The following is a 27,492-nucleotide window of genomic DNA, read 5'->3' on the forward strand; positions in this document are numbered from 1 at the left end:
ACCAAAAGTCTAGAAACAAAGCAATGTTCACATATCTGCTCCTCAAATATCATCTATGAACATACAGGTATAGATTCAATGTAGTGATAAAGAGGTGAGTACAAAAAGATTTACAGCCATCTCATATATGGAATAAAAGAGAGTTGCATTAAAAGTCCAGGTACTTCAATACCTTGGCAATTGAAGCTGAAATTTAGAATCCCAAGACTTTTCATTTTAAGTGAGAATTTTATTCATGCCATTCATGATGATACTGGATGAATAAATGAAATGGCTATTACTATATATTCATTTATTATCTACAAGAAAGTAGATTAATCTTTGTATTATATGACAGTTAGAAATAATAAAAGTATTTAATTATAATAAATTTTGAAAAGTGTTATGGTTGAGATATACTCCTAATAGTAGTCACTTTTCTTCCATGGCCATTAACTCCTTATAAAAAACTATATAATTTATTTATATAACATATATACTATCCAACTACCCCCCTCAATATAACTCCATGGAAACAGGAACTTTTGTCTGGTTTTCACAGTGATAGCTGGGGCTCAAAAAGTATGCTGATAAAATGTCAACCAGTGGAAAACACTGCAGAAATGAAAAAATTTAAAACATAATTACAATATGTCAAGCAACTCTTCTGAGTATATATCCAAAATAACTGAAGCAAGGACTCGGTTATTTATACACACTCCCGTGTTTATATCAATAATTTTTTTTTTTTTTGGTACCAGGGATCGAACTCGGGTCCTTCCTCTTCTAGGGCAGGCAGGAGAACCACTGAGCTAAATCTCCAGCCTATATCAGTGTTACTTGAAACAGCCAAATGGTGGAAGCAGTCCAAGTGTCTGACAGATGAATGCATAACCAAAATGCTTATTCATACACAACAAATATAGTATTATTCAGCCTTTAAACTAAGGAAATTCTCACACAAACAGTACAGATGAACGTTGACAACATTATGCTAAGTTAAACCAATCACAAAAGGACAAATTTCGTGTGATTCTGCTTATATGAGGTATCTAGAGTTGTCAAATTCATAGAGACAGAAAGTAGAATGGCAGGTGATGAGGCTGGGGGAAAAGTGGAACAGGGAGTTATTTTTAGAAGTTTCTGTTTTGCAAGACGAAAAGAGTTTCAATGATGATAGAATAACAATTTGAATGCACTCAATGCCACTGAACTACATAATTAAATATAACTAAGATGACAGATTTTGTTATATATTTCACCATTATACACACACACACACACACACACACACATAGAACATGGGGGGCCAGGGACTTAGCTCAGTGGCACTGCACCTGCCTTGCAAGCACGAGGTCCTGAGTTTGATCTCCGAGTACCAAACAAAGCAAAAAAACAAAAAAATATAGAACATAATGGAATACTACTACTAATTTAGGGTGTGTGTGGATGTGTGTGTGAGCACGCATTCATACCCAGTATAAGGGAAGAAATCCAAGCTATTCTACCACTGAGCTACATTCCCAGCCTTTTTCTTTTTTGGTACCGGGGATTGAACTTGGGTCCTTGCGCTTGCGCAGCAGGCAGCAAAACCACTGAGCTAAACCCCTGGCCCCCTAGCCTTTCTTTTTCCTCCCAGACAAGGTATTCTTAAGTTGCTCAGGCTGGCTCAAACTTGAATCCTCCTGCCTCAGTTTCTTGAGTAGCTGAGTTTAAAAGTGTGTGCTACCATGCTCAGCTTACTAAATTGGGGATTTGGAACTAGAAGACAATGGTATCTCAGATATGAATAAAACAGAAAAGGATGGGTAATTCAGAGTTCAAGTGTTTAACAGTCTTATTTGAGTTTTGTTAGTATGCACATTAAAAATTCAAGGATAAGACCAGAAACCTAACCAGTGGAGAGAGAAGGGATAAGGTGATAACTACACATTACTGTGATAAATATATCTGAATTAAACTCACCTATATATCAAGCAAGCTAAAAGGGTAAAAAGTTCAGGCATATGCTCCTCACATGAAACCTAAAAAATACAGGAAAGGATTAGGAAAATGAAATTTCTGAAAGTACAGTAATTAAACCTAAAAAGTAATACTATCAGACAAAAGAAGCTAAACATGCTTTTTAGTATAGTAGATTGGAATCTTGGTCCTCCTCTAATAGGCCAGTCTCGTTATTTTCCAGGTAACTTTCTTTGCTTTCCAACTGTGGGTGTAATTAATGTTAAGTTTAGCACGACTTTCATTAGCGAATGTAATATTAACAGGTAGAAGCAGAGGTTTTAAGGGCGTGTGCATGATCTCTTATGTGCTTTGATGATCCACCATAAAAAGAAATGCCCTGGTAACCACTGCCTTTTGGCCAGAGCCCAGAAAGAAGAAATGCAGGGCAGATCTGAACTCATCCTACAACTTAACCAAATGTAGCATGAACACAATGAACCTGCAAAAAAAATGTCAGTGTAAGAATAAATGCCAGGTGTTCCCTGATATTGAGTTTAGGGATTGTCTGTTAGGCACTGTTAAATTAATATAGTACTGGGGGATATAGCTTAGTGAGTACTTGCCATATGAAAGGCCCTTAGGGCTGGGGATTTAGCTCAGTGGCACCGCCCTTGCCTGAAAGTACAAGGTCCTGAGTTTGATCCCCGGTACCAAAAAAAAAAAAAAAAAAAGAAAGGCCCTGGCCTAAATCCACAACATTACAAAAAATTAAAAATAAATTAACAAATACACATAATTAAAGAAGCAAAGCATACTATGATAATAATGAACCTGGAAAATATCATCAAGAAAAACTGGGGGATCATGGGGGAGAAAAGAGCAGCAGCAAAGAAGACAGAGGAGGAGGAGTCATGGAAAGGGAGGATCAATAGAAAACAAATACAGAGTTTTGTTGTTGTGGTGGTGATACTGGGGATTGAAACCAGAACCTTTTGCAACATGCCTATCCTTTTTTTTTTTTTTTTTGGTACTGGAGATCGAACTCTGGTCCTTGTGCTTGCTAGGCAGGCAGCGAAACCACTGTACTAAATCCCCCCCACCCCCACCCCGCATCCCCTTTTTTTAATTTTAATTTTTATTTCAATGTAACACAAGAAGATGGTAATAAAGAAATTTTTTTAAAGTCTTTACTTCTATGAAAAAATAAAGCAAAATTTCATAACAAATGAATCAAAGAATAACAGTTAATACACTATGTACCATAATCTTAAAAGAATTGCCAAAATGTTAGAGTACAAGTCATAGACAAAAGACTCTTACAAAAAAGAAACAAATAGCACAAAACTCTCTTTTCAATGAACTAAGAGGACCTAGTGGTATAAATGAAACAGATTAGCATATATATTGAAATATCTTTGAAATCACAGAATATATAATTTGGGGAATTATTAGAACTTGTCCCTACTTCCCATTTCTCTATCTTGTTTTTAAATGTTTTCTTTAACATTTAATAGATACTATGTACAATAAAATTTTACTGTATTTTACATAAGATAGCCACTGCAGGAATTTGCATAGATTAGAAGGAAGATAGATGGTTAAAGATGGCCCAGTCCTTTGAGATATTTTCTCAAAGCATGAAAGTCAGAGTTAGTTGGGGAAAAGGGTTCAGGCTGCCAGATTAAGTGGATGTTAAAAAAGCTAAAATGCAGGCCTTTGGGTAGATAACCAGACTCTGGTATCACCAATATTTCAAAGGTGCCATTCTAAAACACAGCCCCCAGCTAGTCATCTATGTGGATTCTTGCCAGTGACTTAGGAAATACCATTCCAAAGATGTTTTTCTCATTAGGCAGACACAAACATGCATTCAATCCCAAACATAGGGATGACCTCTCTCTCCTCCTTGCCCAAATAGGACGAAACCCATAACTTTTGGACACTACTGACCTAGTCTTCTCAATTTTAGTCCTTATTTCTACTTTTGGTTTCTCACACTACAGAAACAACACAGCACTCAAACATGTGTGTCCAATTTATTTCACTTAAGAGTATGGTCTCAAGGTCCATCCATTTAGCTATAAGCTCATTCTTCTTTTACTTTATTTTATTTTATTTTTTGGTTCCGGGGATCGAACTCGAGTCCTTGAGCTTGCGCAGCAGGCGGCGAAACCACTGAGCTAAATCCCCGGACCAAGCTCATTCTTCTTTATGGCAGGGTAGGCCTATCCTTTACTGAGCTACATCCCCATCCCCTTTTTATCTTTTTTTTTTTTTTTTTTTTTTTTTGGTACTGGGGATCGAACTCAGGACCTTGCGCTTTCGAGGCAGGCGGTGGGACCAATGAGCTAAATCCCTGGCCTCCTTTTTTATCTTTTGAGAGAGGGTCTCCTTAATAATGACCACCTTAGGGCCGGGGATTTAGCTCAGTGGTTTCGCCGCCTGCTGCGCAAGCGCAAGGACCCGAGTTCAATCCCCGGTACCAAAATAAATAAATAAATAAATAAAAATAATGACCACCTTGGAGTTCAACTTGCAATCTTGTATCACCTTCCCAGAACGTTGGGATTATAGGCATGTGGCACCATGTCAAGTCCAAAAAATGTAAAGTGGTTACCAACTGTGTCAAAAGCTGGAGAAACTAACCCAAATAAGGCGAGAACCATTAAACATTACCATCATACAATTAGCCACGCTCACACTCACTACACCCTTAATCACAAATGCATAACCACAAACATCAAACATCAAATGTAGCCACCCCACTGACACAACCACACATCTTCATCACACCCCTCAAATTATAAACACACACGACAGACATCCACCAGTTTGTTGTCCCAACCCGTAACTCACCAGTAACTTACTCATACGACCGGCGCTCCCCACTACCCCTACTCCGGACCCCAAGGACCACCTGACAGCCTCCGCCGTCAGCCACCCGCGGACGGTACAATCCCGACCCCTCCAGCCCTTACCTCCGGACCCTTGCTTCCTGCTGCGGGGACTTGTCAGCTTCGCCTACTGGAAACGCTCAAATGTGCATCCAGCAAGCAGTTTGTGAAAGCCTGGGTGAAATTCACCTGCAAAGAGGTTCTGGACAGACTCCAGGGTCACAAGCCAGGTAAAGTATCTTCGACCGCTACATCCCAGGGCGTGACTCCGCCCAGAATGCACTGCGGCCTAATTCAACTTCCGGTCAGAGAGCTCCTGAGGTATGGTGTAAGGGAGCCGGGGAACCAGGATTGCAGGAGAGGCCTAACTACCGCGCTGCGCTCTGTTTTGACTCACAGTCATGAAACTGCATTTGGACGTGAGAGTTATTGGAGCAGTCGTTGCGGGTGGGCTCAGACAAGTTGCTGAGAGGAATAGGCGTGGACCCTATTCTAGACTACATTTCCCAGAGGGCACAGTAGCCTGTCGCTCTTCTTTGGGGAATTTGGACGTTTCGTCACTCTTGGCGGTACCCGTTAGATCGTTGAGGTGAGAGATCGGGGTCGTCCGTGTAGCCGGTTCAGGTTTGCAGGTTTAGATGCGAGAAGACTGGAAAGGCCTTAGGCGAGAATCATGGAGGCCCGTGGGGAGCTGTTGCTGGCAGAGCTCACCGAAGAAGGGAATTTGTGGGAGTGTGTCGGCCTATAGAATGTCTGGTCATTGTAAGCATTTGGCTGAAGTATGATTATCTAAATATACGTGGCACTATGTGTATTAGTATGGGGCACCCGTGCGATTGTGATTAAAAACTGTGTCTCCGGGATACTTCTGAGGTTTGGTCATATTCTAACCCTGGACAGCAGTGAACACAGCCTTTTCCCTTGAAGTGTTGAAATTGATCTCCATCCCCTCTGTGGGATAGGTAATGGGATGGGACTAGTAATGATTTCTGACCTCACTTTGAGTACCAAGAAAAACCTAGTGGCTATTTTTTTTTCCTCCTAGTTCTTCCTTTTCCATGTGAGTCACCCACAAGAGAAAGAAACAATGCATGATGGATTAATACAAGTAATATACAAGATGTGGTGTGATTTCTTTTTTGATTTTCCTCTGAAATTTTTGGTTTATAAAGATATTTTATTTGAATATAGGTGTCTATAAATTCTCCATTGAAGTAAAGGTTGTGCCTGGTATTAAAGCCTTATATTCTCTATATACCTAGTGCTCATACTAATACCGTTATTTATACTAAATAAGTTTTGCTTTTCCATTTAAATAGTACTCTGGGAGGCTGAGGCAGGAGAATCATAAGTCCTAACCCAGTCTGGGCAACTTGGCAACTTAGCAAGACTCTGGGTTTTTTTGTTGTTTTTTTTTTTTTTGTATTAAATTATTTTATTGGTACATTGTAGGTATACAACACAATTACATTTCTCATTAGGAATTGTACCTTTACATAATGAATCTTGGTTCTTATTTTTTCCCCATTCCTAGCCCTCCCTTCACGCCCTCCACCCTTCCCTATTTACAAAGACTTTATTTCCATTTTTTCCATTTCTCATCATTTTTCCTTTCCCTTCTTTCCTTTCCCCTGCCCCTCCCACTACCCCTACCCCTACCCCTTTGGACCTTTTCTTCCTATTTTACATTATCAATTATTCATTCTAATCATTGGTACATTTTAGGTATACAATATGACATTCATCATTGGAAATTTGCACCTTTACATAGTCTCTCTTGGTTCTTATTTTTCATCCTTGCCCAGCCCTCCCTTCAACCCCTCCAGTCCTCCCTATTTACAAAGATTTTGTTCCTATTTTTCCATTTTCTCATATTAATCCCATTCCCTTCTATCCTTTCCCCTAGCCCTCCCACTTCCTTCCCCTTTGCCCCTTTTCTTCCTATTTTGCATTACCTATTATACATTTAGTCCTTATTTACACTTTCAGTTTCTCACACCAGAGAAACTATTCGGTATTTACACATGTATGTCTTATTTATTTCACTTAAGAGTATCGCTTCAATGTGCATCCACTTAGCTATAAATGTCTCTAATTTCTCATTTTTTGTGGCTGAGTAGTACTCCATTTTATTTAAAAAACCACATTTTCTTTATCCAGTCTCCAGTTGATGGGCATTTGGGCTGTTTCCAAGTTTTAGCTATTACAAACTGTGCTGCTATGAACATGGGTGCACATATATCACTGTGGTATGATTCTTTTAATTCTTTGGGGAAGATCCCCAGCACTGGAATAGCAGGGTCAAATGGGACTTCCAGTCCTAGTTCTTTGAGGTATCTCCATACTGATTTCCACAGTGCTTGCACCAGTCTACACTCCCACCAGCAGTGGAGCAGGGTTCCTCTTTCCCCACAGCCCCACCAACATGTGTTATTGGTTGATTTCATGATAGCAGCCATTCTTTCTGGAGTGAAGTGGAATCTCAGCGTTGTTTTCATTTGCAACTCTCGAATGACCAGTGATGTTGAACATTTTTTCATGTATTTATTTGCTATTTCTACTTTTTTATCTGAGAAATGTCTGTTCATTTCAGCTGCCCATTTTTCGATTGGGTCTTTAAATTTGGGAGGTCTGATCTTTTTCAGTTCTTTATAGATTCGAGATAGTAGACCTTTGTCTGAGGAAGAGCAGGTGAAGATTTTTTTCCCATATTGTGGGTTGTCTCTTCACACTGCTGGTGGTTTGTCTTGCTGTGCAGAAGCCTTTTAATAAGAAGAGATCCCATTTGTTGATTGTTTGTGCTAGTTCACGGGCAACTGAGGTTTTGTTCATAAAATCTTTTCCTACACCGATGTCTTCAAGGGTTCTACCTAACCTCTGTTCCAACTGGTTCAGAGTTTCTATTTTAATATTTAGATCTTTAATCCATTTTGATTTTAGTTTAGTGCATGGTGAGAGATATAGGTCTAGTTTTAATCTTTGGCAAGTTGAAGCCCAATTTTTCCAGCACCATTTATTAAAGAGGCTATCTTTCCTCCAGTGAGGGTGTTTGGCTCCTTTATCGAAGATGAGATGGCTGAGTGTGTCTCTGGCATTGTTTCTGCATCTTCTAATCTGTTCCACTGGTCCTCAGGTCTGTTTCTTTGCCAGTACCATGCTGTTTTTATCACAGTAGCTTTGTAGTAGAGTTGCAGGTTGGGGACTGTGATACTCCCTGCCATGTCTCTGTTACCTACAATTGCTTTGGCTATTCTGGGTCTCTTCTTGTTCCAAATGAATTTTTGGATTGTTTTCTCAAGGTCCATGAAGGATGCTGCTGGGATTTCAATTGGAATTGCATTGAATCTATATAGCAGTTTTGGAAGTATGGCCATTTTCACTATATTAATCCTTCCTACCCAGGAGCAGGGGATGTCTGTCCATTTTCTGATATTATCTTCAATCTCTCTTTTCAGAGTGCTATAGTTTTCAGAGAAGAGGTCTTTGATTTCTTTCGTTAGGATGATTCCTAGGTATTTCAGTTTTTTGGGATGCTATTGTGAAAGGAATTATTTGCCCTATTTCTCTCTCAGTGAGTCTGTCATTCATGTAAAGGAAAGCTATTGATTTTTGTGTGTTGACCTTGTAACCAGCTACTTGACTGAATTTGGTTATTAAGTCTAGAAGACTTTTGGTGGAGTTCTTGGGGTCTTCTATATACAGTATCATGTCATCTGCAAATAATGACAATTTGACTTCTTCATTTCCTATCTTTATTCCTTTTATTTCTTTCTCTTGTCTAATTGCCATGGCTAATGTTTCCAGAACTATATTGAACAAGAGTGGTGATAGTGGAAATCCTTGTCTTGTTCCTGATTTTCGTGTGAAGGATTTCAGTTTTTGACCATTTAGTATGATATTGGTTGTTGGTTTTTCATAGATGGCTTCTATCAGTTTGAGGTAGAGACCATCTACTCCAATTTTTGTAGGGTTTTTATCATAAATGCATGTTGGATTTTGTCAAATGTTTTTTCTGCATCTATGGAGATAAGGACTCTGTTTTTAAAGTAAAAAAAAAAAATTTAAAGGCTGATATGTAGCTCAGTGCAAAGGCCCTGGGTTCAATTCCTGGTACTACAAAAAAAAGAATTCCACTTGTAACTGGCAGGTATATGGGTCAGGTTTTTCCCCCCCCCACTTTTTCTCAATACCATATATTGGAAACTCCATTCTGTTTGTCCATTGTCCATAAGTACATGGGAATATTCATGAGCTCCATATTCTATTCCATTGATTTGCTTATCCCTGTGTCAATCTTAATTACTTCAGCACTTCTCCTTCTAAGGTAGTCTGTTTTTGCTTTCTCTGACTTTTTAAAGGACTTTGATTTTTTCCCTATAATTTTAATATATCTTAAGTGTGCATTTCCTTTCACTTATCTGCTTGGAATTTATAAGGATTATTGAATTCGTGGATGGGTATCTACTGGTACAGAAAAATCCTCAGTCTTTATCTCTTCAGAGATTTCCTTTGTCTCATTTTCTATCCTCTCTCCTTCACGGTTAGAATTTCATTCTTTTCTGTCTCTTTATTTATTCTTGGTTTCTAGAGTTGATATTTATAGTTTAAAGGAAAACAATATTAAGCAAAAGAACTTTACCTCATTTCAGGAGTAGGTGGTGGGCAGAGTTTTGGGATTCTTCCCCCAAGTGATAGTAATATATCAGTACTCAATTTGTCTCTTGGGGAATTCAGTAAATCCTAAGGCAATCCATTCAACATATGATTGTTTTATCTGAAAATAGAAGGGACTAGGAGAGAGGACTCAGTATAGGAAAAGTGTTTTCTCAAGGTATAAATTTAGAACTTAGAATGGGTCTACTCTTAATTTTAAAAATATGTGTGATACAGATGCAATGATGCAGATGCAATGAAAATCAGAGTGAGAATAATCTTCTCAAATCTACTCAACTTAAGGCTGTCCTATCTGACTTTTGTTAGAAGAGGACTGAGTTTGCCCAACCCCTTTTTCTATGCCAATCTCGAGAATCTGGCTACCTTCTCCCATCAACCTACAATTATCTTTGCCATTTCTACAGTGAAGATTATTGCCCAATATTAATGAAGATTAATGAAGGAAATAATGTGCTGTAGTAGAAAATAAATTTCAAAAGGAATAAAATTGTTTTCAGAAGCTAACCTAGTGTTTAATCAAGAAATATTTGAAGCATTTCCAATAAAACTGGTAGAAAAAAGGATATATACACCATTACCAATGTTATTTAACATTCTTTTGAAGATATTAACCCAGGTACTTAGACAAGAGAAAAATAGTGTAAAAATTAGAAAAGAGAACCAACCAGGCATGGTGGTGAATGGTGAATACTCCCAGTTTCTAGGAAGGCTGAGGCAGAAGGATACTGTACCAAGTTCTAGGCAAGCCTGGACAACTTAGTACCCTGTCTCAAAATTTTAGAAAGGGGGTTGGGAATATAGCTTAATGCAATCACCAGTACCTCTGTAGTTCAAGAAATGTTGGAAGATTTATGAAAAATTATTAGTCATTGTCCCACTACCCAGTCCTACTCCCCTCATGCTACTTCAACTCTTTTTGTGTTTGTCTTGGCATTTTTCAAATTAATATCCCTATATTGCTATTTTTGATAAATATTTTTAGTGACCTGCCAGGTAAAGGTGTATTGAGATTTTTCCATTTTCCTCATTTTGTTTCCCTCCAATGGAGTTATATCGTAAGTCATCTTATCCATGTGATTAGGATCTTTCAGATATTGTTAATCTTAGCCAAATAGTATACTAGACCTTGGATTCTTTCTAGTACAATTTTCATTTTTCTGAGAGTAAACTGCCTTGCTTCTTAATTTGCCTAGGTCCATATATGTTGTGCCATTTTTTTTCTAATCCTCTAATATGGCTTTCAGTTGACTGTAAATATTTTCCACATGATCAAACATATTAACTCCTTATTTTTCCTTGCAGAGCTCCTTCCTTACAGTCTTCTGTCCTCTGATTCTAAATATTTTTCCCCAGGTCTGCTGCCAGATATTTTCCTGGGACTTGCCTTTTACAGTTATGCTGGGACTTTGTTCAGCATCCTTGTGTTAGTTTTCCTGTTTAATTTTTCTACTTTACTTCCAAGTTTTGATGGAATGTAGTCCAGTACCTTCCTAAGAAAAGCTACATCAGAGACAATTTTATAATTGCCATATAGAACTCTCTTGACTTAATCTTTATACTAGCTTGTTAATTTGAGTTAATATAGAATTCTGAGCCAGAATTCATTTGGCTTTGTAATAGTAGTAAAGGAATTGTTTTATTTTCTTCTGGATTCCAAATGCTGTTGTAAGAAGTCTTATTGCCATTCTAGTTTCTGAAATTTTTTTTTGTGGTTGTCTTCTTCTAGCTTTTAGAAAGTTCTTTTTCCTTGATACTCTGAAATTTTACTCTAAAATATAGTGTAAGATAGTTGTGAAAGTCCATCACATTTTCCCTCTTCTAAGGTTTAAAGTGAAAAAAGGGAAAGGGGAAGGAACTTCCTCATTGAGCTAGGTGCTTTCTGTTTCATATCTTTGGAAAAGTTCAAGCTATTTATCCATTCCAAGACATAAACACTGGTACACAAAAGTTATGTCTTCTAATGACACGATGCCAGCCCCTTTTATTTGCTTACTGCGTTCCTTCCTGCAGAGCCTTCTATCTCTTCTACTATCATCTTCTCTCTTTCCTTTGTAAGAGCATGTTTCTTGTTTCAGGGGCCAGCGATGTTCAGGAAAGTGTCCATAGACTTCTCTCAGGAGGAATGGGAATCCCTGGACTCTGATCAGATAAATTTATACAAAGAAGTGATGTTGGAGAATTTCACCAACCTGATTTCAGTGAGTAAAGTAAGGAAAGCTACCCTTCGAAATTCAGAGTTTGCCCTTAAAAATGTCTCCTTTTTAAATTGTGAATTATTCACTTCAAGTAACTACTGAATTTCTACTCCTGGTTCACCAAGGAATGGTTTGAGTTGAAATGGAATGGAAGAGCTAGAAATGGGCAGCTCCAGGGGGGCTGCAGCTGAAGCTTCATCTTTTTCATCTTTCTCAGCTCTTCTCTGTATTGGCATCTCTTCCTTGATCACTAAAGAACTAGATCTGATTTCTGGAACACCTGCAGCATAACGATTCCCATGTCTTTTCTTGTGACCAGGATTTTCCAGTTCTAAGCCAGCTGTGATCTCATTATTGGAACAAGGAAAAGAGCCCTGGACAGTGGACAAAGAGCTGACCAGACACCTGTGTTCAGGTAAGTGAGAGATTATAGAGCAGGAGCAGAGCTATGAGAAGACATTACTTCTGAGATGTTATGAGGCTCTCAAGGCCCTCCCCTCAAAGGCCCAAGGGCTCTTCCATATGAGTCATCATGTTTTCCCCCTTCCTATACTTTTTTCCTACTGCAGTATAGTAAATGCCTTTATTTTCAAAACAGTTAGTCAACCTACATTTTAGATGTCATTCCTTCTTAATATATGCTGTATTTAGAATTATATAGCAGAAGGTATTCTTGCCCTAAGAAATACATGTATATAAATGTATGGTTTTTTCCTTTCCCTGTACTAGTTTACATTTCATCTACTTTCCAGTTATTCAGTTTCTTTGATCAGCTTTTCCTTGATTTAGCAATTTATTCTTTCATTTTAAAAAGTAAAACTTTTACTTTTTTAAAAAATTTATATCACATATACAGAAAACTACGTAATTATAGAACATGATAAGTTGTGTGAAGGGAATCCATCCATGTAACCAGCACTTGAGATAGTAATAGAACATTCTTGTACTGGGAATGTAGCTAAGTGGTGGAGCATGTGCCTAGCATACTCAAGGCCCTGGGTTTGATCTCCAGCACTACATTTTTTTAAAAAGTTGGCAGGCCTGAGGATTTATTTAGCTCAGTGGTGCCACACCTGCCTTGCAAGTGCAAGGTCCTGAGTTCGATCCTCAGTACCAAAGAAAAGAAAAAGAAAAAGAAAAGGTTGGCAGAACTAGAATATCCTTAGCACCTCAGAACACCTTGGTAAATTGTTAGAATAATTCCAGAACTCATGGCAGCACTATTCTTATGATCACTGTCTTATATAAAGATATAAATGAACTGCCAGGTAAAGGTACATAGGGCAAGGACTAGGAGGGTCTCAAGCACAAGAAATTTTGTCCCCATGGTGTCAGGATATATCACTTATCCTTCTCTATTGATATGTTTACCAACTAGTAAACTTCTCCCAATCCTCACCTTCAATTTTAGAGTTTCATTATATAGGTATGCTTGATTAGCTTTCTGGCCTAATGATTGAACTGAGTCTTTAATCTGTCTCCTGTCCTGAGAGGTCAGGGGTTAGGGTGAGGCTGAAAGTCCCAACTGTCTAATCACAGACCTAGTCTTTTGACCAACTTCTCCCTTGAAATGATCTGTGGCCACATCATGAATCACCTCATTAACATAAATTCAAGTATGGCCAGAAAGGACTCATTCTGATTAATGAAAGTCATTTTTATCAGGAAATTCCAAGGGCTTTTGAAGCTCTATGCCAAGAACTCAGGACAGGGGCCAGGGATTTAGCTCAGTGGTTTCATTGCCTGCTACGCAAGTGCAAGGACCCGAGTTCAATCCCTGGTACCAAAAAAAAAAAAGAACTCAGGACAAAGGTCAGATATATTCTTTACTATAATCACAAGTAGGTATATTTTATGTTAATATTTTATTCTTAATTCAGTAATCATGCCTACAACTATATAGGATATTCTGAATTCAAATTCTCTCTCATTCATTTTTCTATATTTCTAGTTTTCTGACTGAAGAGAAGTTAATCATCCTTCTATGTGGAGTATGGAGGGGATCTCATAAAACCTTTGAACTCATTCTTCAGCTTTTGGTATTTCTCCTTCACCTCATTATTTGAAATATCTGATGTTTTCAATACTTTATTTTTACAGATCTGCACCATGGGTCATCTTTGTAGAATTTACCTACTTAGGGTCTTGTTTCCCTGGTCTGCAGAATCACTTACTGTTTACTAATTAATTGGCTTTCCAGCTTCCAAGTTTTATTGCTGCTACCGCTTTTCCAGTATCCTTTGTCCTGGCAGTTTCAGTTATGGATTCATGAACAAGAAATGGTGAACTCATACGTGTGTGCATGTGTGTGTGTATGTGTACATAATATGTATATAGAGAGAGAGATAAAGAGAGGCTGCCAGTTCTAATAGAAATTATACCTCATTTTTAATAAAAATACAGTCCTTATTGAATCTATATTTACAAATTCACCAACTTACTAAAATTTATTTGTACTCCCAAAACCATTGCTCAGATAGCTTTCCTGGTTATATATAGAAGGGAAAAATATCTTATCTCCCACTGCATACTTTCCCAGCTGAGATCAAACAAGATGTTGCTTTGCTTTATTTTAACTCTCATACTGTAAAAAAAGTATCTTTTTGTACTTTTCTTAGTGTCACATTTTCCATATTTTCTTTCTTCCTTTTTTTTTTTCTTTTGTTTTCTTGTTTCATAGTGTTGGGATCAGATTTTTGTGCCTTCTGTTGGTGATCTCATTGTTTAAAACATACCCGAGGGCCTGGGGTTTATTTCCATGGCAAAGCACCTGTTTAGCATGTGTGAGGCCCTAGGTTCAAACCCCAGCACTACAAAAACAAATAAAATGGCCCCAAGCATAGTATTAAGTACTGTTTAGTGTTCCTAAGCACAAGAAGACTATGATATGCCTTATGGAGAACATACATGTTAGAGAAGATTTGTTTAGGCATAAATTATAGTGCTATTGTCCACACATTCAATAGTAATCAACCAACAATATCAAGTGTCTTTAAATAGAAGTGCAAAACAAGATTATATATACTATATTCAGTTAATGAAAGCAGTAGTTTGGTATTTAATAACTCAATGTTTCTGGCAAATTTATAGAACATAACTACTGTAAACAATAAGAGTTGACCATATGTGTTTCTTAAATTTTATTTTTGAGAACAGTACACCTAAAACTTCGTTTAGTGCCTCAGCTTCTTGTATGTTTTAGGCATTTTGCCAAGAGCTGAGTATCTATTGGAGGATCAGATATTCTTGATCTTATTGTATCTTCACAGATGCCTATAATATTACAAATGAGTGCTGTTAAAGAAAAATCAATGACATAAGGTCAAATATGAAAAAGACCATAATTTAGACTAAACATCAGGTATAGCCTCACTAGAGGTATGTTTCGGGCCAAGGCCTAAATGATGAGCAGCAATTAACAGGGCCCACATGATTTAGAGTATGTGGTGGTATACTAGCAAAGAGAAAACCCTGGTTAGAAGGTCCCGATGGACAGGGAGAACTAGATGTGCGTGAAGGATACAGCTTCCTGAGCAAGTAGAAGTGGCATATGAGCCAGGGCTGGAGAGATAGGCAGGATCTTATTGGTAATTACCAAGTAGCTTAGCTTTTAGATAGCACAAGTCTAGACCAAGTATCACTTCAGGTGCTCAATAAATTAATAAGATGCTGGAGCACAATGGGAAAACCATTAGAAGATTTCTGTAGTTGCCTAAGAAAGTAATGATGCTGGTCCAGAGTACAAGTATTAGAAGAGACAGTTGCAAGAGATTTTTATGAACTAAAATTGGCCAGTGATCCATCAGAGAGAGAGGAGGAAAAGGGTCATGTATTTGTCTTGAGATGGTCTACCTGGTTCTATTTTGATGTCTGCAAGCTATTTCATTTGCTGAATATCCCTGTTTTTGCTGTGACATTCTTTCGTAACAATAGCCATCAGTACTGAGTGCTTTATTTTAAACTAGATTATTTACATGGTATTCCTTATCTTGGTAGTAATCATAAGTTAATTATTCTCATTTTAACACATGAGGTATAGAAAGCTCAGCGCTTAAGTACTTGGCTTAGAACATAAAACTAGGGCTTACTTCTCATTTGTTGACGTGGAGTTCCTCTCTTCTCACAGTATATTTCAATCCTATGTTTCTTCTGTCTCAAACTTGTACTGCCTCCCTACTTAGTGATTGCCATTCTTTTTTAAGGTCAGTCTTACTGAGTTCCAAGAGAAATTATTTTCAGGGAATTTTTTTTCATCTCATGTTTTATACACAAAAGACTTACCTACCATTTCTCAGTTTTATTCAACATTTTAAGAGTTGCTGCCAGTGTTTCCCCAATGTGAATTTGCCAACAATACACTTTTGCAGAGTCACTGACACTGACACCTTTGCAGTCAGTTATACATTTCAACACATTTACTCTTCTCAGTAGTCCTTTCATGTAGGTCTAACAGTTATCTACACATTACAAAACATAGAGTATGATGTTCTGTGTATGTGCATATATGTTTATATACATGTATATTGTTTAGAATCTATATAATATGGATGGTCCCAAGCAGTATGTTCTCTCCTGTGTTTAAGATGATTCTAACCCACACCAAAATTTGAGAATCATAGAGTTCATCTACTTCCCTAACCATTTCCTCAGCTTTTATTATCTCTTCATAGTGTCTGTGCTTTTCTTGCCAGTTTTACAAATTGCTTTACCATATTTGAGACCTATATAAGCATGTCCTTTCCCAGTTTATCCTCCTGTTTAATCCTCCTTTTTCTTTTTTAGAAATACAACTTCTCCAGAGTAGGAAAAAAATGAATATTTTCTTTTTTTTTGCTTGTTTTGTACTGGGGATCGAACTCGGGTCCTTGTGCTTGTGAGGCAGGCGGCAGAACCACTGAGCTAAATCCCCGGGCCCGAATATTTTCTTTTTTATTTTCCTTCAGATCTGGAATCAATGTGCGAGACCAAAATATTATCTCTAAAGAAGAGACAATTCAGTCAAGTAATACTTACCTCTGAAGACATGCCTACTTTTATTCAGCCTACATTTCTTACTCCACATAAAAAAACTATTAATGAAGAGAAACCCTGTGAATGTAAGACATGTGGGAAGACCTTTGATCAGAACTCACAATTTATTCAACATCAGAGAATTCATTCTGGTGAAAAACCCTATGAATGTAAGGAGTGTGGGAAATCCTTTAGTCGTGGTTCACTTGTTACTAGACATCAGAGGATTCACACCGGTGAAAAACCATATGAATGTAATGAATGTGGCAAGGCTTTTAGTTGTAGTTCATATTTTTCTCAACACCAGAGGATTCACACTGGTGAGAAACCCTATAAATGTAAAGAATGTGGAAAAGCTTTTAATTATTGCTCAAACCTTAATGATCATCAGAGAATTCACTCAGGTGAGAAACCTTATGAATGTAAAGTATGTGGAAAAGCCTTTACTAAAAGTTCACAACTTTTTCCACATCTCAGAATTCATACTGGTGAGAAGCCTTATGAATGTAAGGAATGTGGAAAAGCTTTTACTCAACACTCAAGGCTTATTCAACATCACAGAATGCATACTGGTGAGAAACCTTATGAATGTAAGGAATGTGGGAAAGCCTTCAGTAGTGCCTCAACACTTACTAACCATCACAGAATTCATGCTGGTGAGAAACTCTATGAATGTAAAGAATGTGGAAAGGCCTTTATTCAGAGCTCAGAACTTATTCAACATCAGAGAATCCATACAGATGAAAAACCATACGAATGTAATGAATGTGGGAAGGCCTTTAATAAAGGCTCAAACCTTACTCAACATCAGAGAATTCACAAGGGTGAGAAACCTTATCACTGTAAGGAATGTGGAAAGGCCTTTGGTAGTCGCTCAGACCTCATTCGCCATGAGGGAATTCATATTGCATAAATGATAGAAAGTAAGGCTATTTGTTACTAATCTTCCTATTTTTAAAAAAGGTAATGAAAACAAACCAGGAAATGCAAATTCAGCTTGGTAACTTAAAACAACAGAAATTTATTCTCTCACAGTTTTGAAGTCTAAAAAACCAAAATCAAAGTTGTTGCCAGGTTGGTTCCTTATGAGAACTCTGAGAGAGAATGCATTTCATGCCTTTCCCCTGGCTTGTGGGGAATCCAGCCATCCTTAGCATTCCCCTCTCCTTCTTCATCTTTGCATTGCATTCTATGTATCTTCTTTTATATGGATACTAATGATCTCATCTTAGCTTGATTACATTTGTAAACATCCTGTTTCTATGTAAGATCCCATTCACTGACACCAGGGATTATGGCTTCACTGTGTCTTTTTGGAGGGACACAGTTTAAAGCATAACACCCTGTTAACACTATTTTGTCTAATGTGCTTATACTTTTCTTTTATATATAACCTGTTTATTATTTTTTGGTACTTGGTCTTAAAGCCAGGGGTGCTCTACCACTGAGCTACATCCTTAATCCTTTTTTTTTTTTTGACAGGGTCTCACTGAGTTGCCCAGGCTTGGTTGGAACTTGCAATCTTACTGCCTCTGCCTCCTGAGTAGCTTGCACTATCAAACCAGGAATTTTTTTCTAGTGCTTCTGGTTTGAGCCCAAGGCCTCAAGCATCCTAACAAATACTCTATCACTGAACTATAGTCCCATCGTTACTGTAATTTGTTAATCAAATGTATTTTAAAATACATTTGTCTAAATTTAAACCTCCCTTCTCTAAAAAAAAAAAGATTCTACCCAAAATACTTATCCAGTAATTCCTTCCTTTCCCATTGGTCTCTATTTAATATATTTATTTCGGCTTATGTTTGGGGGCCATTTTTCTATTGTTGTGACCTATAGGTCTATTCTTCCACCAATTTGGCACTGTAACTTGTATTACATGGACATTTAACTTGTGGCAAAATTGTAACATTTTTGAGAACAGCTCATTTTCTTCCTTGTTTTTGTATTTTTTTTTTTAAAAGGAGAAAAAAGGGATTAAGATAAAGATTATCTTAATCCTACTGACCAGAGATGTCTACTTTCAAATTATTATAAGAAATCATTCCCAATTTAAATATAATATCCATGCTGTACTATAATCCAGAATATTCCATGATTACTATTTCAATAAGTGTAGATCTTTACTATTTTTAATTGTGTCATAATTTGTTTCCCTGTGCTCAACTATCATTTTGTTAAGTAACTACTGATAAATGTTATAGTATACTCTGAAGCTTTTCAGGTATAAAAGTTGCCTCCTAAATACAACTTTAATGCTTTTTGTTTTTTCTGTTAAATATTACTTTTTTTTTTGCTACCGGGGATCAAACTCAGTGAAAGGGTCGCCAAAGAAGGGGGCACACACGGATGTTCAGGCAGCAAGCCTTTATTGGGGCTGCAGTCTGCAGCCTGCCAGGCTGACTCACAGAAGGGAGACCAGCAGCAGCATGAGCTGAGCTGGAGGCTTATATGGGGTTTTGCAGGTGGGAGAGCACTAGTCTGGTGGCGGGGGGAGGTAATTGGGGCTAGGGTATGTAGCAACAGGTTTCGGTTGGGGAGATGGAGTAACCATTTTCGGGAAGCCCCTATCTTACTGGAACATCTGACCACGAAACCGGTGGGGCAGAAAGTCCTTAACTAGGCAGAGAGTCACTAACAAAGGGAGGTCAAGCCTAAGTTCCCTGTTCCCTGTGGCCGGAGTGGGGCAAGGGGAAAGGAGAGGAGGGGGCTTGCTCTGTGAGGGCTCTGAAGTACCTAACACTCCGGACCTTGCACTTGCGAGGCATGCGGTGGAACCACTGAGCTAAATCCCCGGCCCTAAATATTACATTTCAATGCAGAAATAACTAATGAATATTTTCTCCCTATAAATTATTGCCAATATTGTTCCAGTCATCTCCTTTAAAATAGTAGAAATTTATTCTGTGAGTTTGTATTCACTTATCAATTTTATCTTCTAGACTTTAATATACTTATATACATGTATATACACAAATATGTATGAACTGTGTAAATACTTGCAGAAAACTTAATGTTGTTATAGTTTGCATTTATAAGTATATACTAATAATGTGTTTGTTGTGATGATTAAATTAATTAAATGTGAAATGTTGGGACTGTTTCTAATATATGGTGAATAATCTAATGGATGTTATCCAATATTACCATCAGTGTATTTCATTGTTGTTACTGTTTGTGAAAGGACTTTTAAAATATATACATCATAGTTCATATCAAAGAATTCATAAATGGGAAAGACCAGTAAATGTGATGTTTGTAGAAAAGCTACTCACCATTTGTGTAAAAGCTGTAACTAATGCAGAAAACAGCTGCCTATGTCTTGCTGATCAACATGGTGCCAGTTATAAGAAAGTGTCGCCCTGTAACCTCTCTTATTAGCAGATGGTAGGGCACATTGGGAGCCACTTGATTTGAAAGACATGCTGGACAGCTTAGACTCTGCTTTTTGGTAGCAGAAACCAGAGAGGTGTACACTTTTAATGCCAGTACTCTGGGAGGCTGAGGCAGGAGAATTCCTATTCAAGCCCAGCCTGAGCAACTTAGTGAGACTGTTTTAAAATAAAAGGGGGGAGGGATGGGGATGTATCTCAGTGTGAAGACCCTAGAGGGTGGGAGGGTAAAAGGAAGGAAGAAGAAAGAAGGCAAGCAGAGAAGCCGTGGCAGGGGTGTTCCTACCATAACCAAAAATGGCATTTGGGCTCCCACTTTCTGGAGAGTGGAAAGAGGGACCATATGAAACAAAAGATTTGGGCACAGGAAGAATGAGGGGAAAATACAGTTTGGGGAAGTGTGACTCCAATGGAGCTTCCTGAATTTTTTTTTTCTTTTTTTTCTTTGGTACCAGGGATTGAGCTTGGGACCTTGTGCTTTCCAGGCAGGCGGCAGAACCATTGAGCTAAATCCCCAGCCCCACTTTCTGAATTCTTTACTCATAGACACTGTGTGAGATGATGTTTACTACTGTTTTAGGTTATTAAATTTTGGGATAAATGGTTACTCAGCAGACAGTTCTGTCTTAGGGCATTTACATTTGCTGTTCCCTTTCCCGGAATACTTTTTTCTAGACAGTAGCATTATTAGATCCCTCATTTCCATCAGCAGAGGTCATTTTTGAGGACTTTCCTGGCTCCTGTATCTAAAATTTCACTTCCCTCCTATTTCCTATTTCTTTGCCCTGTTTATTTTTTACACCTTGACAATTACCAGTTGCTATTTGCTACTACATCCCCAGCATCTAAAACAGTGCCTGGTTCATTATAAGCACTCGGGATATACTTATAGATAAATCATTGTATAACTTTTGTTCAGTAGAGAAGTTCCAGGAAGAACATTTGGAATCTGTACTCATGGAGCCTAGCAGCAGGTAGGTACTTAGATTTTTGTTCCAACATAATTGACCTCATTCATTCCTACTTTCAAATAGTGTTTCCCCATGAGGTGGGTAAATGCTAAGATGGCCCCCAGTCATCTCTGCCACCTGATATTGTGAAAATGGAAATTACAGCCATATGTAATTTCTTCTTGAGCCTGACTGGGACTTGTCATTTGCTTCTAATAGAATAGAGCAAGAGTAACAAGATATCATATCCATGGTGATAGTGTGTAAAGTTATATCTTCTATATTAGTACCATATTCTTTATTTCAAAGAAGTTGCTAGACTGTGAGGCCTCATATGGCAAGGAACTGAGTGAAAGTAGCCTCTGCCCCACAGTCAGCAATAAGTTGACCCCCTCAGCCCAACACATCACAATGAACAATATATACTTCCAACAACCGTGCTCGCTTCGGTAGCACATATACTAAAATTAGAATGATACTTCCAACAACCATGTGATCTGAGAAGCAGACTCTTCCTTAGTTGAGGGTCAGATGAGACCACTGGCCAATACCTTGACTACAGCTTTGTGTGACTCTGAACATGAGCTAAGCCAAACTTGCACTAAGCTAAAATTGCACTCCCAACTCAGAAATTATGGTTTTAAAATGTGTGTCGCTTTATGCTACTAAGTTTATGATAAAGATAATTAGCACTAAGGAACCAAAAACTCTTATTAGTCACTTTTTCTTTGCTGGGACAAAGTACCTAACATATGTAAAGGAGAAAATGTTTTATTTGGCTCAGTTTTAGAGGTTTCAGTCCATGGACAAGGGTCTAAGTTGAAGCACACATCATGGCAGAAGGACACGGTGGAGCAAAACTGCTCTCTGTGAATACTGGGAAGCAGAGCACAAGGGGAATACACCAATGAGATAACACCCTCCAAAGACATGCCCCCAGTGACCACCTTGAACTGGGCCCCAGCTCCTAAAATATTCGGCTGTGAACATTGGTGGATTAATCCACTGATGAGTAAAAGGTCCCCATGATCCATTCACTTGTATAAGAGTTTCTTAATCCAGACAAGTTGACAATTGAGATTAAGTGGTAGTTAAAGCTATATGCCAGTGTCCATAAATGTCATAATTCAGTGTTTCTCATCATCTATTTTTTATGAAGAGAATGCTTTTTTTAGGACTAAGGATTAGAGGTGATTAGGGTTGTAAACCAAATCTGATTGCCCTTGGCTGACCATCAGAATTATTGGGGGTACCTCAAAGTCTTTTGCTCTTTACATCTACACTTATACTCTCATGACATTCTCATGACTGAGCAGAAGGAAAGGCAGTAGATCAGGTCAGTCAGCCATCTTGTCAGAAAACAAACATTTTCAAGGCTTTTTGCATTTGGAAATGTTGGCCCCCTTTATTTTATGTTTTTTAACTTACAAAAGTAACATGTTAACAAGTAAAACAATACAAAGATATATAAAGTACACAACTATTTTATATTTGCCATCACCAAGGTAGAATGCTAACACCTTGGTTGTGTATCTTTCCACAATTATCCTTGCTCATAAATATACATGCATATATAATATACACGTGGGGCGTTTTATGTTGTATTCATTTATTATGGTGCTGGGATTGAGCCCAGGGTCTTGAGCATGCTACGCAAGCACTCTACCACTAGCTACATCCTTGGCCCAAAGTTTTTATTTTTAAAATAGAATCATATACATTATACACTCTGCTCTTTCACTTAACAAATATACCACAAACATCCTACAAATTAGAAATTTAGCTCCCTTTTACCTGCCCTGCCCCAAATATCTACTTACACATTTGAGGTATCATACTTGGTTGAGTCATTTACTTTCTTTTTGCCTCTCCTTTCCCCCCTTTCTCTGACTCTCCCATAAGCTACCTGCATCACCCACTTCCCCTCAATTCAGTACATATTCTTCCAAACTTTTCTCCATGCATATAAAATCATACATAACATACATTCAAAAACACCTAAAAACATTTTGTTACTGCTTTACAAAGACAGGTAGGTAGTATTTTACATATATCATTATCTCTTGCTTTTTTTCACCGAAGAAAGCATTGTGAATTTCACTTAATTCCAGTAGCATAGTTTTAATTTTCCACCTTGTATAAACATTCTATGGAACAGATATAATGTAGACATTTTCTTCTCTCAATTTCCCTACTGATAGGCATTACTTTTATTCGAGTGAGTTTCCCTTGTTGTTGTTCTTGGTTTTGTTTTTACCATTAGAAACCAAGTTACAATAAATATGTTCACCTGTCCTTTGTGTACCGAGGCTATATCTTCCAAGAGGAAGATTCTCCAAAGTAAAATAAGTATTTTAAGTTTTAATGGATGTTTCCAGGTTACTTGTCAAAACAGCAATTTGAATTGCTTTTCAAAATGTGTTTCCAACAAGCATTAAGAGCAATCTTGTTCTGACAGCAAAAAGCACTCTTTGCATAGTGTTATCTCATTATAAATTTAATCTACATTCCCCAACAATTATTGAAGCTAAACATTTTTTGATAGATCAGCCACTTAAGATTTGCTCTTCTTACAACTCTGCATTTATTTTTTTGCCATGTTTTGCTCTTTGGGTATGTTTTTCCTGTCAATTTGAGGCATGTTTCCTCTATAATCAGTTCCACAAATATTTTCCCCAATTATCTCTTATTTTTTATAACATCCTTTGCCATCCAAAAGAGTACTATTTATGTAGTCAAATACTTATTTTTAATAGCTTTTGAATATCCTGTATTGGTAAATCTAATTTCTCTCAATTCTAGTTTGTGTAGTCTTTGACTTTTTTTAAAAAAGAGCTTTATTTTTAAAAACTGAAGTCTTAAATCCTCCTGGACTTTGTTTTTGGATATTTTTGTTCAGTGCGTTCATCTTTTTTTCCAAATTTAAAGCGAATCAGGCCAGAATTCTTTTTAAATAAAGTACTCTTTTCCCTTGTGATTCGAGACTGTACCTTTTCTATACACAAAGGTCTATTTTAAGTTTTCTATTCTATTGATGTATTAATCTGTTCCTTTGCTAATATTATAATAATTTCATTATAATTCTTTCTTTCATGTTATATTCTGATATCTCGTATGACTTTTTTTTTTTTGGTACTGGGGATTGAACTCAGGTCCTTGCGCTTTCAAGACAGGCAGCGTAACCACTGAGCTAAATCCCTGGCCCTGGTATGACATTTTCTTTTTCATACTTGTCTAAATTCTCAAGCATTTTTCATATTAAATTTATGATGATTTCACAAAAGCTAAAAAGAAAAAAATCATTAAGGATTAGTGCAATTTCCAAAAGAAGTACATAAATTATTAGATGTTTATTGTCAGTACAGACAACAGTTCTTGATTTCTATATGTTGCCTTCTTAGAAAATTACCTTAAAATAAATTAGTATCTTCATTTATTACCTAACCATATCTTCTGCAAAAAGGGATAGTTTTCCTTTTCTTTTTCATTGCTTATATCGATTATTTTATACTTCCTTGTTTCTAAGATAATATTCAATTCCTGATTTTTTAAAATGGCTTGAGTATAATATATAGTATGGGGTTTTGCTAAAGAAACCCTTTAAGTGGTTACCACTGATTATAACTTATAGTACATCATTAGAAATATTTGCAAATTCTACTAAATCCCTTGTCAGTGCCTCTTGATGGATCATGATTTTTCTCCTTTAAGCTGTTAATTTTATTGATATATTTCCTAATACTGAATTGGTTCTGCATTTTTTGGATAACTCTTATTTGGTCATCACAGTCATAGTTGGTCATTCTTTAGGTATACAGGTGAATTCTATTTGTCATAATTTTAATTATTTTATATTCGTAAGACTGATCTTTAATTTTTTCCAACTTTATTCTGACTTCATAAAGTAAAATGAATAGTTAAGTCCATAGATTAAAATATCAATTACTTTGGTATTACTTTAAAAGATATATAGAATTAATCATGAATTTGTCTAAGACAGGAGTATTTTTCAATATAGATCCTAAATCACTTTTCCAAATGCTTCAGTGGTACTTGTTTTCAATAGTACTTGTTCAGTGGTACAGTAAAAAAAATTACTGTAATTTTCATGTTAGTCTGCTTTTTAAAAAGCATCCATTTCCTGTTTTTAAAATATACTGATCTAGAGTTGTACATGCTATATTTTTATCATTCTTTTAATCATGTTTTTTATCATTCTTTTTTTTTTTGGTACCAGGGATCGAACTCGAACTCCGGTCCTTGCACTTGTGCAGCAGGCGGCGAAACTACTGAGCTAAATCCCCGGCCCTTTATCATTCTTTTAGTCATGGTTACATTTCATTTCCTTTCTCTTTCTGGGTCAAGGAAGCAAATCTTGAAGAATATAGATTTCAATTTCATTTATTTTCTTATATAGACAACATGCCAGCTCAAGGAAACAGAAGTTTTTTCAAACATTGGAATGATGGAAAACTTGGAATATAGTGTCCAGGATAATTACAAGAAGTTATAGGGAAAAGTCAATGTTGCTGCATTAATTTTCAAAAGGAAAATTAAAGACAGCAGAGAAGTTCTACTTCACTGATTTCTGCATGAAACATTTCTGAATTATAAGACCCATATAAAGAATATCACATCTAATTTGCTGCAAGATAGTTTAAGCAAGAATAGGAAAATATGAACAATGTACACTATACCAGGGAAACACTATGCTTTGTTAAATAGCGTGCTGAGTTATCAAGTTGCTAGTGTTTTGTTTACCCAATGTCAGGTGGTTAGATTACTCCTTAGCTTTAATGTGTTTCCAACAAAATAACTTTTTAATAAACTTTTGACTGACACACCAAATGACATTAAAAACATTGCTTTCTTATTCAGAGAAGGGCTTAGTAACAACTGCTAAACCCATTTACATTTATTACAAACAAGGTAGAGAAAATGTAGCTGGTATATTATGCTGAAGTTCTTAAAGTAGCTGGCCATTGTGTTGTTACTGTTTTTTATACAGTTAAGACACCAGAAGAAAATGGTGATAATGGTGAAAATGGTAGAAAAACTGGAGAGGATGACATTCTGTGTACTATGTGATATATGGATTTGATATTCACAATTTATGTGATTCACATTAACAATTCCAAAATATAAATAATTATTATGTGTTACAATGAGGAAAGTATCATCATATACTTCTGTCTTTTCTTATATATTTTGTAATCTGTTGTTATTCTATTTAATACATTTAAAATTTTATCTCAATAAAAATGTTTATACAGTATTTTATAAAGTATTTTCCATAATCTTTCCATCAAAGTTTCATCATATTTGCAGTATGAATTTCCTTTAAATAGAATATTTTGACTAAATTCATTAAGTTAAGATTTCTCCTAAGGATAAATTCCTATACCTCATGAAACTGGGTATCATGGTCAAGGTTTTCCCACAATCATTAAGTTTTCATTCCTGTAGGCATTCTTTCTAGCATGAATTTTCTGATGTCTGCTTAGGTTTGGCTTCTGGTAGAAAGCTTTGCCACATTCATTGCACCCATAGGGTTTTTCTCCTGTATGAGTTCTCCAGTGTTTATTGAGGCATGACTTCTGGCTGAAGCATTTTCCACATTCTCTGCAACGATAGGGTCTTTCTCCTGTGTGCATTTTTCGATGTACATTGAGGTATGACTTCTCACCAAATGACTTCCCACATTCACTGCACACAAAAGGTCTCTCTCCTGTATGTGTTCTCTGATGTTCTGTGCGGTGTGACTTCTGGGTAAAGGCTTTCCCACAAAAAAAGCATTCAAAGGGTCTTACCCCAGTGTGAATTCTCTGGTGTTTAATTAGGGTTGACTTATGTGAAAAGGCCTTCCCACAGTCAGTGCATCCATAAGGCTTCTCCCCTGTGTGACTTCTCTGATGCCTAATGAATTCAGACTTGTAGCAGAAGGCTTTCCCACACTCGCTACAGACATGGGGTTTTTCTGCAGGTGGAATCCTCTTTCGTTTGTACACAAGAGAACTGGTCACTGCTGGTTTATATATAAGTGCTGGGTTGTGGCTGAAAGCTTTCTCACAGTGACTGCATCCCCAGGGTTTTTGTCCAGTAGATCTTTTATCATGGTTGCTGCACTGCAACAATTTCCCATATCCATTACACTCATCTTGTTTTTTTGCATAGTTTGTCTTCAAACCAATCAAGTTTAAATTATCATTCAAACTCTTTCCACAAGGATCCCAATTATTGGGCCTTTGAATTGAAGGAAGAAGATCAGTGCTCAAAAGTGATATTTTCCCAAACTTATCACATGCATGGATTTTTCCCTGGGGCAATGCTCTCTTGCTGATGAATGCACCTTGCCTCAAAAATGTGTCTTGCTGTCTCTTCCTCTGGACATCAACTTGCCAGATATCTTCTGGAGAAAGTACAAGTGAATCATTCTTATGAATTTTTATGCTTA

General features: G+C 37.0%; 3 protein-coding genes across 23 annotated transcripts in view; 1 reads left to right on the forward strand and 2 right to left on the reverse strand.

The window, feature by feature from the left end:
* Znf568 (zinc finger protein 568) overlaps window positions 1-5,145 on the reverse strand; it is a 78,393-nt gene extending 73,248 nt beyond the window's left edge. For 3 of the 6 annotated variants that reach the window (XM_004858985.3, XM_087191234.1, XM_087191232.1), the window contains exons 1-2: window positions 4,902-5,145; window positions 1,945-2,003 (exon numbers count right to left, since the gene is read on the reverse strand). The gene's annotated coding sequence lies outside the window, so the exon portion shown is untranslated. The remainder of the gene's footprint in view (window positions 1-1,944; window positions 2,004-4,901) is intronic. The other 3 variants (XM_087191233.1, XM_013077410.3, XM_087191231.1) reach the window with 1 other exon arrangement.
* Znf829 (zinc finger protein 829) lies at window positions 5,114-26,313 on the forward strand. 9 transcript variants are annotated; one of them, XM_087191319.1, is made up of 7 exons: window positions 5,220-5,406; window positions 11,567-11,689; window positions 12,006-12,101; window positions 13,638-13,725; window positions 16,630-21,062; window positions 24,191-24,245; window positions 25,276-26,313. In XM_087191319.1, exon 5 carries the CDS (start codon window positions 16,641-16,643, stop codon window positions 17,607-17,609), a length of 969 nt encoding a protein of 322 aa, XP_087047445.1. In that variant the 5' UTR covers window positions 5,220-5,406; window positions 11,567-11,689; window positions 12,006-12,101; window positions 13,638-13,725; window positions 16,630-16,640; the 3' UTR covers window positions 17,610-21,062; window positions 24,191-24,245; window positions 25,276-26,313. The 9 variants fall into 9 exon arrangements, 8 of the variants coding, with proteins under 8 accessions (XP_087047448.1, XP_087047445.1, XP_087047449.1 ...); XM_087191322.1 differs by lacking the exon at window positions 5,220-5,406 and adding an exon at window positions 5,114-5,138 and having other exon boundaries at window positions 24,191-26,313; XM_087191323.1 differs by having other exon boundaries at window positions 11,567-11,698; window positions 24,191-26,313.
* Window positions 18,495-27,492, reverse strand: part of Znf793 (zinc finger protein 793) — a 39,073-nt gene continuing 30,075 nt past the window's right edge. For 7 of the 8 annotated variants that reach the window (XM_021239513.2, XM_021239511.2, XM_021239514.2 and 4 more), the window contains one exon: window positions 18,495-27,447. In XM_021239513.2, coding sequence (XP_021095172.1) covers window positions 26,465-27,447 — 983 coding nt within the window. In that variant the 3' untranslated portion in view covers window positions 18,495-26,464. The remainder of the gene's footprint in view (window positions 27,448-27,492) is intronic. The other variant, XM_087191308.1, reaches the window with a different exon arrangement.

The sequence above is a fragment of the Heterocephalus glaber genome, unplaced genomic scaffold (genome assembly GCF_053883595.1).
Source record: "Heterocephalus glaber isolate CG9 unplaced genomic scaffold, H.glaber_assembly_v1.0 deba00001561, whole genome shotgun sequence".
In the NCBI taxonomy this organism is placed as follows: Eukaryota; Metazoa; Chordata; class Mammalia; order Rodentia; family Bathyergidae; genus Heterocephalus; species Heterocephalus glaber.